Source organism: Orcinus orca, chromosome 3 (assembly GCF_937001465.1).
Source record: "Orcinus orca chromosome 3, mOrcOrc1.1, whole genome shotgun sequence".
NCBI classification, from domain to species: Eukaryota; Metazoa; Chordata; class Mammalia; order Artiodactyla; family Delphinidae; genus Orcinus; species Orcinus orca.
In genome coordinates, this window is record NC_064561.1 from 7217255 (window position 1) to 7229909 (window position 12655).

Below are 12655 nucleotides of genomic sequence, written 5' to 3' on the forward strand. Positions count from 1 at the left end.
ACTCGGTTTCAGTCCTGGGAGTTTGACAAAACGGTTGCACTAAAAGTGAGTAGCACTTTTCCTAGAGGATTGCACCATTTTTGTTTGTCTTAATCCTTGGATGTTCTCATCGGTGTTAAATGTGATTTTTTTCTGTTGAGCCAGTCTCTGGCCTTGGAAAAGTGTGTCCCTGGTGATTATAGGCTTTTTAAATTATGGAAGACAACCAGATGGTTTCTGCATGAGCATCACGTTGGACTTGTGCAAACAGCTTGTGTTGCAGCAGAACCGAGGTCTTCTTCGTTTGTCCTCTTCCATTGGCTGCTTTTATCAGTTGCAGTGATTGAAACGCAAAGAGCTGATGCAGAGTTTTGGATAAAGTTTTAAACAATTGAGTGATTTTCAAATCAAGTCTCTGAGCCTCAGACAGTGATAATGCTTTCACGATTCAAAGTCCACCCAGGGCTCCTCATACATCGCTGGGTGGACGTTTTTCAGTCACAACTCTCACACCTCAAAGTAAAGGTGACAGGCCTTATCCAAACCCCTGATGCACAGATGGTGGAAACGACAAACGCTCCGGTTTTGCTGCAGCACAGGCTAACGCCGTGCCCTTGTTGCTGTTCTTTGATTACCTTCCGTTCCGATACCTGATTTACTACCAGAGCCCTTCTAGTTTATCAATTTAGGGACGCTGGACCTTTGACCAACAGGACTCTCTCTGTCAAGGGCTGGGGCTAGGGCAGTCCTGCCTGGTGGGCGGAGGTGGTCCCCTTTGCCATAGACGCCTCAGGGGAAGGCCTGTGGGAAGCAGAGAGGGAGTGCATTTCTACTCCCCACCCCCTGCCTATTTTTTTTTTTTTTTGGTTTTTGGTTTTTGGTTTTGTTTTTCGTTTTTTGCTAATGAATTTTTTAGCATAGCTAATTTATTGGGAGATCCTGGGGAGGAAGCAAGGTAATAGTCTCTACTAGAAGATAGGATCCACCTATCTGTCCCCCTCCCCCATGGGATTATTCCTTTTAGAGTAACTTCCCACTTTTGTTTTTGTTTTTCTTATTGTTGTTTTTTTGGTTTTTTTTTTTTTGTTTTTTTGGAGGGGGCCTCTGATTTTTACCATCTCCTCTTGGGGCAGAGTTAAATGCACTTGAGCGTCTCCTTCCCTGGTCAAGGGTGGAGATGACTTGAGATTCTGGGAGCCTCAGCTGCCCCTTAGGAAGCTGCCACATCCCCTTTCCACCTGACAGAAACCCCTTGGTCAAACTGTACCTTGTCTTCTTATTCCATCCATGAATAGAAACGCTATCAGTCAACGATCCCCCGGACGTTCTGGACAGGCAGAAATGCCTTGCTGCCTTGGCGTCCCTCCGACACGCCAAGTGGTTCCAGGTTTGCATTTTGTTCTTCTATTTGTCTTTCGGTAGAGAATTCCTAAGTTTTAACTTGGCTAATTTTCACCATAAAGTTTCGGTAACATTGAAGAGCACCGTGCTGGACTTAGCACCTGCAGGCGTGCAGTTGCTAAAGGAGCACGCATAGACAAATTTGACACCCCCAAAGGAGGCTTGTGACTGAGTAGGTGGGTAGCTGCTGCTTTGTGCCAAGAGTAACATCATTCTCGTCCACTCGGTGAAGTCGCTGCCGACCACACACTTGATGGTTGTGAACGTTCACCGTTTACCCTTGACAAAGTAGCACCCTGAGACTTGTGTTTTTCATGTTTGCCTTGTGTTCAGGGAGGTGCCTTGGTGTGAAAAGCCTGTGCTTTGTTCCTCTAGGCCAGAGCCAATGGGCTGAAGTCGTGTGTCATTGTCATCCGGGTCCTGAGGGACCTGTGCACCCGCGTTCCCACCTGGGGTCCCCTCAGAGGATGGGTAAGGCACCTTTGTAGCTATAGCCACCCTGGGTCATGTGTGCAGAGACCTCCCAGATCCCAAGAATATGTTAATGGTAAATGGGCTGGAGTGGCCCTTCAGGGTGTGGCTGATACTCCAGTCATAGCTGCTCATTGAGCAACTACTGTGTGCCACACCCTGGGTGGGGATGAGAACGAGACCAGACTCCCATGGAAGGTGCACAGCTCAACCTAGGCAGGGGCCGGCCAGGTGGCACACTTACTGTGACAGATTGCTCTCCGTGAAGAGGGTTTTGTAGCTGTTCTTGGACAGGGGTCAGCAAACTGAGGCCCACAGGCCAATTTTGGCTAGTTGCCTGTTTATCTATAGTTAAGAATGCTTTTTATGTTTTTAAATGGCTATATTTTAAGTATAAGTACCTATGTAACAGCTTCAACTTTGCCTCTTGGCCCACACAGCCTGCCCCTTTAACGTCTGGTCCTTTAAGGAGAAGTTGGTTAAGACCCACTCTAGGTGTCCTGTCTTGGACGTGCGCCCGCACGCACACACACATACACACACACACACACGGCAACAGCTCCTCAGCATCAGCCAACTCCCTCCTGGACACTGTAGTTAACTGTCCCTCTTGCCTTTCAGCCCCTCGAGCTTCTCTGTGAGAAGTCCATCGGCACAGCCAACAGACCAATGGGTGCTGGCGAGGCCCTGCGGAGAGTGCTGGAGTGCCTGGCTTCAGGCATCGTGATGCCAGGTTGGGGCCTTGTGCTTTGCAAGTTGCAGGGAAAGGACAGGGATTGAGGCCCTGAGGCCACTTCCTGGCGGGTCCCCTGACCGGGTTAGGGCAGCAGCATCCCCGTGTCCCCCTAGGGATGAAGCATGTGACTACCCTCTTGCACCATCATATCCAGCCCTGTGCCGGCTCCGCAGCTGTGACTCAGGGCGGATCCGGGGCAGTGGTGACCCACTCCCACGCGAGCTCCATGCTCTGAGATACATGTGGATTATTTCTCTCACAGGCTGGATGCCGAGTGGGTCACCGAGCTCGGTGTGTTTTCCAGAGCTGGGTGTGGATGGGGCGCGGGGGGTAACGCACTTGGTTCCCTCAGCCAGCACAACTCTTCGGAGATGCTAAAAGATAATCCTCTGCATATCTTCCTTGTTTCCTGCCTTCAGATGGTTCTGGCATTTATGACCCTTGTGAAAAAGAAGCCACTGATGCTATTGGGCATCTAGACAGACAGCAACGGGAAGATATCACACAGAGTGCGCAGGTATAGTCATCGCCATTGCCAACGTGAGCCCTTACCCAGTCTGTAATCACTGGCTTCCAGTTCCATTACTGGGTATTCTCAGGGTAGCCACTGGACTCATAGGCTCAGGCTGGGGATTCTGAAGGTCAAGGGATCGTGCCTGATACAGGGTGCCCCAATCTGGGTTGCTTCTTTCCCCTGGCGCCACGCGTGGTTGTCGCCTGCCCCCTCAGCCTGCTCGAGTGCTGTTTTCAGACACCGAGTTCAGCGGGGAGATGTGTTTGCGTGCGGACTGCTCCAGGAGTCCTTCCCTCGCAGGCCCACCACGTGGCTCCGTGTGGCAACCAGTCCCCAGGTTGGGGTCTCCTGTAATCCTCTCGAGGGGGGTGGTCACAGGCTGGCCTTCCCCCACAGCAAGGCTGGGCCCTGGCTGTTGGGGACCCCTCGCTGTTAATAGGGGAGACCGTTAGCAACCCGTCAGCTCCCACCCCTTCCAGAAGGCATTAGTGAGAGCACACACGTTGGCTGGGAACGCAGGGCGGCTGAGTCAGGTTCCTCTTCCCCTTCTCCAGCATGCTCTGCGACTTGCTGCGTTTGGCCAGCTCCATAAGGTCCTGGGTATGGACCCCTTGCCTTCGAAGATGCCCAAGAAACCAAAGAATGAAAACCCAGTGGACTACACAGGTAAGCATGGCGCAGTGCCCATGCCCAGGCAGGCGGTATCATCGCACGCTCCCAGTAGAGCCCAGACTGGAGACTCAGCTGCTTCTGTCCTTGTCTCGTTTCAGTGCAAATACCCCCCAGTACCACCTACGCCATTACGCCCATGAAACGCCCAATGGAGGAAGATGGGGAGGAAAAGTCTCCCAGCAAAAAGAAGAAGAAGATTCAGAAGAAAGGTACCAGCATTCATTCATAGTCCTTGTTTTACCCTCCACGTGGCTTCAATTAAGGTTCACCCCAAAGTGAGTGGGATACCTCCTTTTGCCTTCTCTTTCCCGGACATGATACTTCAGTCCTTTTAAGAATGATTAAATAAATACAGCATGGGTATGGAGCACAAGTGGGGTGGACGTGCCTCAGCTGGTGACCGCAGGCGTGGTGTGCGCCTGGGAGTGGGGCAGGCAAGGCCTCGGCACGTGTTGCCGCCCAGCCCCCTGCCCAGTCCTCCACGTCGTGCATCAGGGCGCAGTCAGGACAGGTTCCCCTGCCCGGTTCAGAATTGACTGACTTTCCAGAGCAACATTGGTGTGTTCTCTCTAGAGGAGAAAGCAGAGCCTCCCCAAGCGATGAATGCCCTGATGAGACTGAACCAGCTCAAGCCGGGGCTGCAGTACAAACTGGTTTCCCAGACCGGTCCAGTTCACGCCCCCATCTTCACCATGTCTGTGGAGGTAGACGGCAACTCATTCGAGGCTTCTGGGCCCTCCAAAAAGACTGCCAAGTTGCACGTGGCCGTTAAGGTGAGCGCGGCCGGCAGCGTCGTACAACGGCAAAACACTTCCCTCATCTTGCTCCCCTTCAGAGCCATCATCCCCTGTTTAAGCACGAGGCTAAAGGAGGGCATGCGCATACTGCAATGGTTAGATTCCTGAACGGTAGCCAAGTCACACGTGGCAAGAATGCCATCATCACTGTGGCTGATGGGCAGAGGGCCCCCAAGTGTGGCCGGGCATCGAGGTGGTCTTGGGAGCTATAGGAAAGCTCCTCCAGTTAGCTGGACGCTACCCTAGGAACTTCTGAGTCAGGACCCCGGGTGTGGGAGGGGTTCTGCGTGGTTGAGCCCTCCCTCACTGGGGGCCTGGGTCTCCCTCGTGCAGGTGTTACAGGACATGGGCTTGCCCACGGGTGCCGAAGGCAGAGACTCCAGCAAGGGGGAAGACTCAGCTGAGGAGACAGAGGCGAAGCCAGCCGTGGTGGCCCCTCCACCTGTGGTGGAAGCTGTCTCGACCCCCAGCGCTGCCTTTCCCTCAGATCCCACTGCCGAGGTGAGCACGGGGTGGGTGCTGGGGTGCCCGGCAGGAAGGAGCAGGCAGCCCTGGGTCCCATGAACCAGGACAGTTACTGGTCCTTGTTCTCTTACCCCAAGAGAGTGTACCTTCCAGTCCAGGAGCCTCTGGAGGGAGTTGGGTGTGAGCTATTGAGCCATGACCAAGAGGCCCTTGCTGGTGTTGACCCAGCATCTGGGGCTGCACTGGGGTGGCCTGCAGTCGAGGGTGTGCCGTTTCCCCGGGAGATGGGGTGTGGGTGGAGGTGGTCCCATTGCTGGGAAGGCCACAGATGATTTCTGGAGACGGGAGTGGCGAGGGGGATGGAGCGGAGGGCCTCAGCCATGACATAGGGGCGGCTGCCCTCCTCCACGTGCTGGAAAGCCCTTAGCTGAGTTTGTTGGTTTTCTTTTCTGTTTTCCCTGAGAACGTAAAACAGCAGGGGCCGATCCTGACCAAGCATGGCAAGAACCCTGTTATGGAACTTAATGAGAAGAGGCGTGGCCTCAAGTATGAGCTCATCTCAGAGACAGGGGGCAGCCACGACAAGCGCTTCGTCATGGAGGTGAGTGGTCCTGGGGGCGGGTCCTGGGGGGGCCTGGAGTCCTTGGAGACTCCCCCCCGTCCCAAGGTGGGTGTTGGGTCACCCCAGACACGCATGTGTTCTTCCCAGGTCGAGGTGGACGGACAGAAGTTTCAAGGCGCTGGCTCAAACAAAAAGGTGGCCAAAGCATATGCCGCCCTTGCTGCGCTAGAAAAGCTGTTCCCCGACGCCCCTCTAGCCCTTGAGGCCAACAAGAAGAAGAGAGCCCCCGTGCCTGTGAGAGGTGGACCGAAATTTGCTGCTAAGGTGAGCGGTCACCCCAGAACTCTCTGACCTTGGCGTGTATTCTCTGGTGGTTCGAGTGGGAGGCGAATGTAACCCGTCTGTCTTCTTTCCCGTCCAGCCACATAACCCTGGGTTCGGCATGGGGGGTCCCATGCACAACGAAGTGCCCCCGCCCCCCAATCTCCGAGGACGGGGAAGAGGAGGGAACATCCGAGGTCGAGGTCGAGGGAGAGGCTTTGGTGGCGCCAACCATGGAGGCTACATGAATGCTGGTGAGGACCATTGTCCTGTGCTGTCCCAGTGGGCTCGGCCTGCTCCCTGGAGTGGGTGGGACCCCTGGGGCCAACTGAGATGCCAGAAGAGGCAGGGGGCCGGCAGACCCACCTCCTGCCCTGGTGACCCTGTCTGTTCCCTTTCAGGCGCCGGGTATGGCAGCTACGGGTATGGAGGCAACTCAGCGACCGCCGGCTACAGTAAGTGTGTGTTTCTCTTTGTCTGAGCTTGGGGAGAAGCTGCAGCTTAGCTCCCGTGGCCTGAGTTAGAGCAGGGTGGCCCAGCAGCAGGAGCAGCCTCCCTGAGGCTTAAGGGCGGCTGGCACCCATTCTCGGTGGTTAGGTCAGGCGGTCCTCCAGCACCCCCCATCCTGCAAAAGTGTAATTTACTCTTTAAATGTTAATGCACACACTTGTGTGACTTGAAAGTTCATTAAAAGTCAGAATTTTAAATTTCTCTGCTTTAAGCCATGCGAAGCACCAATCCTGTGATAATACTTTTCCTGACAGTGCACAGCTCTTGTCTTGAGAAGGAGCCTTCATTGGGGGGTTACAGGAGCAGAGAAATCTAAAACATGAATTTCAAATGTGGCGCTCTGTGCCATTTTTCAAAAGAATTCTAATTTTTTTTCTCTGCTCTGTCTCCCCCTTTTGTAGGTGACTTTTTCACAGACTGCTACGGCTATCATGATTTTGGGTCTTCCTAGAGCATCTAAAAGTATTGCACACAAAATCAACTTTTTACTCCAATTTTCTCGAACTCCAAAACCCAAAGTGTCCGTGCTGTGCCCTGTGCTTCACTGGGTTTCTCAACCGTGGCTTGTCACCGCAGCTTGTCTGAAACTCTTAGCCTGCAGAATTTAAGACAATGGCAGTTTTTATCGTGATTTGCCTTTGAACTTGGTCATATTGAAGTTCACAATAAGTGGAAAACAATTTTCAGAGAATGTGTTTTTTGTGCAGAATTGCACAGAATTCTAGAGCCAGCGTTGGTCAGCATCAAGGCAAAAGCCCACCTTTGCTTTTTATGGAAAGCATTACTTTATTTAAGAGACAGATAATAATGCATTTTAATCTACCTTTGTCTTAATTTACAGCAGGTTTTGTATGAATTTTTAACCTTTTAACAAATTCCCAAATCTGGTTGATGCCTTTGACAGTAACGATTTCACCACATCTGAATCCAGAGCAACCAGCCTTTTTTTTGTTGTTTTTTCATAAGCATGTGAAACGTTGGGAACGTTGGGGAATTGTATATTGTGCTAAGTTAACCTCTTCCACCTTTTGTAAATGCTCTGGTGGGTTCTTGTTCCGGGATGCAATGTTCTGTGGCTGCTTTAGCTAGAGGTGAACTCTCAAAGGTATCAAAACTGTGCTTCCACTATTAGTGCAAGAAACAGACAGGCTTTAAGGAAGAGAGAACGTGGAATTTTGCAAGTCGTAATCACACCTGCAAATGCATGGGATTCTAGAGGTTTTTTTTCCATTTTTCTTTTCTTTTCTTTTCTTTTTTTTTTTAATGGGGCTTTAAAAATAATCCAGCAGGAAGAGCTTAATACATAGCACAATTCTCCAGTGAAGAGCCAAGCCTCAGCAGGGCCTGTGCTGCTGGGCGCACGTCCACGGCAGAGTCCAGAAGGCCCGGAAAGCTGCTGCCCTCTCACCTCAGGGTGCAGGCTTGAGCTTGTGTGGCTTCTCCTTTGTGCGCAGAGGCACACACAGGCGTTTTGGCTCTTGAATGAGACCCCCGTCTCTTGGCGGGAGTCCTTCTTGGGAATGAGTGTAGTTTGGGCTCTGGTCAGCAGGTTTTTTTGCAGCAAGGCCTGCCTCTGCGTTGACTTGCAAAATTTTGCGTTTATTCAGTCAGGCAAAAAATTGGTCAAAACGGTTATTACATAATTTGTTCCCAGGGGTTTGAAACATTCAGTGAAACTTTTTAAAACTTTGATTGCATGATGTATTTTTTTTTCCTAGAAAGTTATTGTTTGAGAATAATGTCTTTTTATACCAGGAAATAGTTATCCTGAAATGACGTTGAAAATTTCCCCTCCCCTTTATTATTATTATTATTTTTTTTTAATCAATACATGTTAAAGTAACAAGCCCTCAGTCCTTGGCGTCTTCATTCATTCCCACACTGGCGGAGGGGCGAGGAGGTGCTCAGTGCTGGTCGTGGGCAGCCGAGGTGGTGGGCTTCCGAGAGGGGGTCTGCAGGGGACCTCCTGTCCTCCAGCCTCCTTGAGAAGCCTTCGCGCGTTTACTTTCTTGCATTGTGGGACACGTCCTTCTCCTTGGTGTTTTTGGCTTTGGGTGGTGTGGGTGGAAGGGTCTAGAGAAAATTAACTGATGTTGCAGATCAGTTCTATCCAGATTATTGTTCAAACCACCCAAGACACAGCGGTGTGGGGCGTACATCTGCAGCAGGTAGAAGGAATTAACCCCATTCAAAAGGCAGGAGATCCTTGGTGCTAAATACGGGAAGGAAGGGCAGGGTGTGTGGGGAGCGTCCTCTCCCCGTCCTCCCACCCTGGGCATAGTAGCCACACCAGGCACCAGCCCTGGCTGTCTGTGGCAGGGGCAGCGGCCAGCCAGCACAGGTGCACCCAGGCCTGCCTGCTCCAGGAGCCCGAGAGTTCTGCAGCTCTTGTGTGAATGCTAGGGATTGCCCGGCTGGGTCGGAGAGCCACCCACATGACCTGTTCTCTTCCTGTCGCCTCACCTTAGCTGACCCATGCCCCGTCAGTTCATCTGAGTGGTGGGGCTGTGTTAAGAAACCTGTCTTCCGGGGTCTGTACCTAGTAACCAGAGGGGGGACCCACCGTGACATTCTCCGCTCCAGGGCCTGAGAATGTGGCGGCCTGGCTGCACGCTTGTCAGTCCTGCCCCTGGGTCCTGCCTGCGCCCGGCAGCTGTGCTGGGAGTAAGGAGGGGCCCTCTGGGGGGGGCCACCCAAGGCAGTAGCTTGAGGGCCCACCTGGGTGTTCTGAACCCAGCCGTAGTGTTTCATTCCGCTCACGAGGCTGTGGCAGTCACACCAGGGAGATGCCCTAGGTCATTGGGCTAAGTCTCCATTCGGTCCTCCCAGACCCAGGTTGGACCAGCTGGTCTTCCAGGAACGACTCTGGCTTTTAGGGGCATCGTTACAGAGCAGCTCCGGGGGTCACCCAGGCCTGGGACTACAGAGCCTCTTCCCAGCACAGCACGGGGGAGGTGGCGGTGGCCAGCTGCTTCTTTGGGGCTTTGCTTTTCCTCTCACCGTTGGGGACATCTGGGTAGCAGTCAGCTAGTCGTGAATGTCATCCCGCGCTTGGAGCCCATCTCATTGTAATGTTGACATCCGCTGCGAAAGCTGCTGCTGGCCTGCTGTCGTGCCGCTGCTTGGGCAGAGAGCCATTGTTGTCGTCAGCTGATGGGTGAGTGGGGCTGAAGGCTGGGCCAGTCCATACCAGGCTGCTTCAAGGACCGGAGCCGCTGCTCCTCGCTCTCCTGCCTCTTTCCGTCTCTCCGGGCCTGGCCAGTGGGCTTGTGGGTCAGCCTTCAGGGCCCACAGCTGTGACCTTCCCTCTCCTTCCCCTCCCCCGTCTCCCGATCCTCCAGCTGACCCGCTGCCTTCCTGTTTAGGTCAGTTCTACAGCAACGGAGGGCATTCTGGGAATGCCGGTGGTGGTGGCGGCGGCGGGGGCGGTGGTGGCTCTTCTGGCTACGGTTCCTACTACCAAGGTGACAACTACAACTCACCAGTGCCCCCGAAACACGCCGGGAAGAAGCAGCCGCACGGGGGCCAGCAGAAGCCCTCCTACGGCTCGGGCTACCAGTCCCACCAGGGCCAGCAGCAGTCCTACAACCAGAGCCAGTACAGCAACTACGGCCCCCCACAGGGCAAGCAGAAAGGCTATAATCATGGACAAGGCAACTACTCCTCCTACTCAAACTCCTACAGCTCCCCCGGAGGCGGGGGCGGATCAGACTACAGCTACGAGAACAAATTCAGTGAGTTGGCTTCCAGAGCCTCCAGGGGTCCAGGCCAGCAGCACATCCCAAGGAGTGGTGGAAGCTCAGCCCTGCCCCAACCTGATCTCTGGTGGAGGGACTGGAAGGAAGCCAGGTGGTGCTAGCTGCAGGGCGGGCGTTAGGAAAATCCTGACAGCAGGGTCCCCTGGCCCAGGTCTTTGCTGGTCCCTCCCTGTTGCCTTCTCCGAGGTCCCAGAGGCTGTGGGCTGAGGCTGGGGCCCAAGGGTGGATAGAGCCTGTGAGTCTGGGCCAGCTGCTGCAAGGTCATCTCCAGGGTTGGGCTCTGGAGACAGCCCCCAACACATCCTGAGTTAACTTCCCCGTCTGCCGGTCCTTCCACCTCGTGCACAGACCCAGCAGGCCTGGGGAAGCGTGGGTGTGAACTCGTGCACAGCAGGATAGCGGGCAGCTGCGTGCCGGGGACCTTAAAGAAGCTGTGCTGCCTGTGCGTGGGCCTGGCGGTGGGCCTCGGGTACCTGGCTGGGTGGGAGAGGGGAGGAGGCTGCTGGGGACCCTGGGATGGAGGAGCAGGCGGGAAGGCAGGATGGACCTGGGCTTCAGAACATGATGACATTACAGGGCTCCAGTGGCCCCCGGCGCTTCGTGGTTGGACTGAGGGTGCCAAATTTCATCAGTCAAGATGGGGATCGGGCAAGGCCCAGGCGTCAGCTGAGCTCCTGCCACTGCCGAGGCCGCGCACAAGGAACCTAGATCGCCCCAGCCGCAGTCTTGGCCACAGCCCCTTAACTGTGTTATCTTCTCTCCCCCAGACTACAGTGGTAGTGGAGGCCGAAGCGGCGGGAACAGCTACGGCTCAGGCGGGTCGTCCTACAATCCAGGGTCACACGGGGGCTACGGCGGAGGTTCTGGGGGCGGCTCCTCATACCAAGGCAAACAAGGTGGGCCTGGGGCAGCAGGCAGCACAGCATGGGGCCCCTTAAACTCAGAGCCAGCAGGGACCACACGGATTCCATGAGGAGGGGGCGTGGCCTGGCCTGGGCAGATAGCAGCACAGGTAGGGGGGCCCCGGTGGCAGCTGCAGCTTGGCTTCCATGTGGGGTAAGAACAAGGAGTGGGAGACACGGGCACACCAGGACCCTGTGAGAGCACGGGCTTAGGCACACCTCCAGCGTCGGGTTCTTCCCGAGCCAGGCGTTCAGAAATTGCCCTACTCTTTTTTTTTTTTTTTTTTTTTCCTTTCCTTTTTGCGGTACGCAGGCCTCTCACTGCTGTGGCCTCTCCTGCTGCGGAGCAACAGGCTCCGGACGCGCAGGCTCAGCGGCCATGGCTCACGGGCCCAGCCGCTCCACAGCATGTGGGATCCTCCCGGACCGGGGCATGGACCCACGTCCCCTGCATCGGCAGGCGGACTCCCAACCACTGCGCCACCAGGGAAGCCCTGCCCTACTATTAAATGTTGGCACCAACGGGAAAGAATACGGAGAACAGTGAGGGCCAAACAGAGCCTGACGTGGAGCTCTGGTTTGGGGTGGTGAGCTCAGCCTGTGCTCAGGCAGCCCCCGGTTACAGCTTCCGCTGTCCATGCGTCGTGGCTGGGCAGCTCCCCACCCCTCATAAACGCAGGGCTGATGGTCCCACCTCAGGGTTTTTGGGACAACTAGGCCCAGTGACCCTGGAAAGGCACTTAGCAGAACAAGGTGGAGCTTCCATGGCTGCCCTGCTGCGATCTCTCCGGCAGACACAGTTCTGGTGTTGGCTGACGTCCTGCTCTCTGACCGCGGGGCAGGCCTGTGCCTCTCACCTCTAACCCTCCCTCCTCTCTCCCTTAGGAGGCTACTCATCACAGTCGAACTACAACTCCCCGGGGTCCAGCCAGAATTACAGCGGCCCTCCCAGCTCCTACCAGTCGTCACAGGGGGGCTACGGCAGAAACGCAGATCACAGCATGAACTACCAGTACAGATAAAGCCCCCAAGGGGTGAAGATTTGTACCTTCTGCACTTACTCCCCCGTTGTAAGATTCAGTTTTATGCATCACAGTTAACATGTCAACCGGCCTCTCCAGGCCCCTTCCGCCCTACCCTGTCCACGTTGCTGTGTTGTGAGGTGCAGCTGGTCACTCCTGTGACCCGTCCTGTGACCCATATTTAGCTGTGTTTGGGACTCCGTGTCTTCAGTGGTTTGTTAGTTGCCATTACAACTTTGTCTGAGTAGAGTTTTTTTGAGTTCTTGCAATTAAGTATCCCTCTGTCTATTTACAATTGGTGTTAGTGTTAACTCAGTTTGTCTTTAAATAGTAACGGAAGGGATACTTCATCTGTTAATGCTTTTGTGAAGTGAGTTAAACGAGCTTTCTGTATTTTAATGCTTTAGTGTTTCAGTTTTATAAGTGAAGATTTTATTTTAAAAACCAGTGGGAAAGAGTGGGGGTTTTTTTTGTATGTCTGGTTCATTCAGGCAGTACATCTGAATTGAGCTGAATGTAGACGAATAAAGAAAAACAAAACTCTG

General features: G+C 54.2%; 1 protein-coding gene across 6 annotated transcripts in view; it reads left to right on the forward strand.

Moving 5' to 3' along the window:
* The window catches only part of ILF3 (interleukin enhancer binding factor 3), a 28455-nt gene extending 15800 nt beyond the window's left edge, over positions 1–12655 (forward strand). The window contains exons 6-20 of one of the 6 annotated variants that reach the window (XM_049708129.1): positions 1275–1366; positions 1756–1851; positions 2473–2584; positions 3007–3104; positions 3656–3767; positions 3872–3982; positions 4347–4546; positions 4904–5071; positions 5499–5636; positions 5745–5921; positions 6019–6172; positions 6320–6373; positions 9794–10162; positions 10954–11082; positions 11974–12655. In XM_049708129.1, coding sequence (XP_049564086.1) covers positions 1275–1366; positions 1756–1851; positions 2473–2584; positions 3007–3104; positions 3656–3767; positions 3872–3982; positions 4347–4546; positions 4904–5071; positions 5499–5636; positions 5745–5921; positions 6019–6172; positions 6320–6373; positions 9794–10162; positions 10954–11082; positions 11974–12110 — 2147 coding nt within the window. In that variant the 3' untranslated portion in view covers positions 12111–12655. Of the gene's footprint in view, positions 1–1274; positions 1367–1755; positions 1852–2472; positions 2585–3006; positions 3105–3655; positions 3768–3871; positions 3983–4346; positions 4547–4903; positions 5072–5498; positions 5637–5744; positions 5922–6018; positions 6173–6319; positions 6374–6829; positions 8277–9793; positions 10163–10953; positions 11083–11973 lie in introns of those variants that run through there. The other 5 variants (XM_049708130.1, XM_049708131.1, XM_049708132.1 and 2 more) reach the window with 5 other exon arrangements.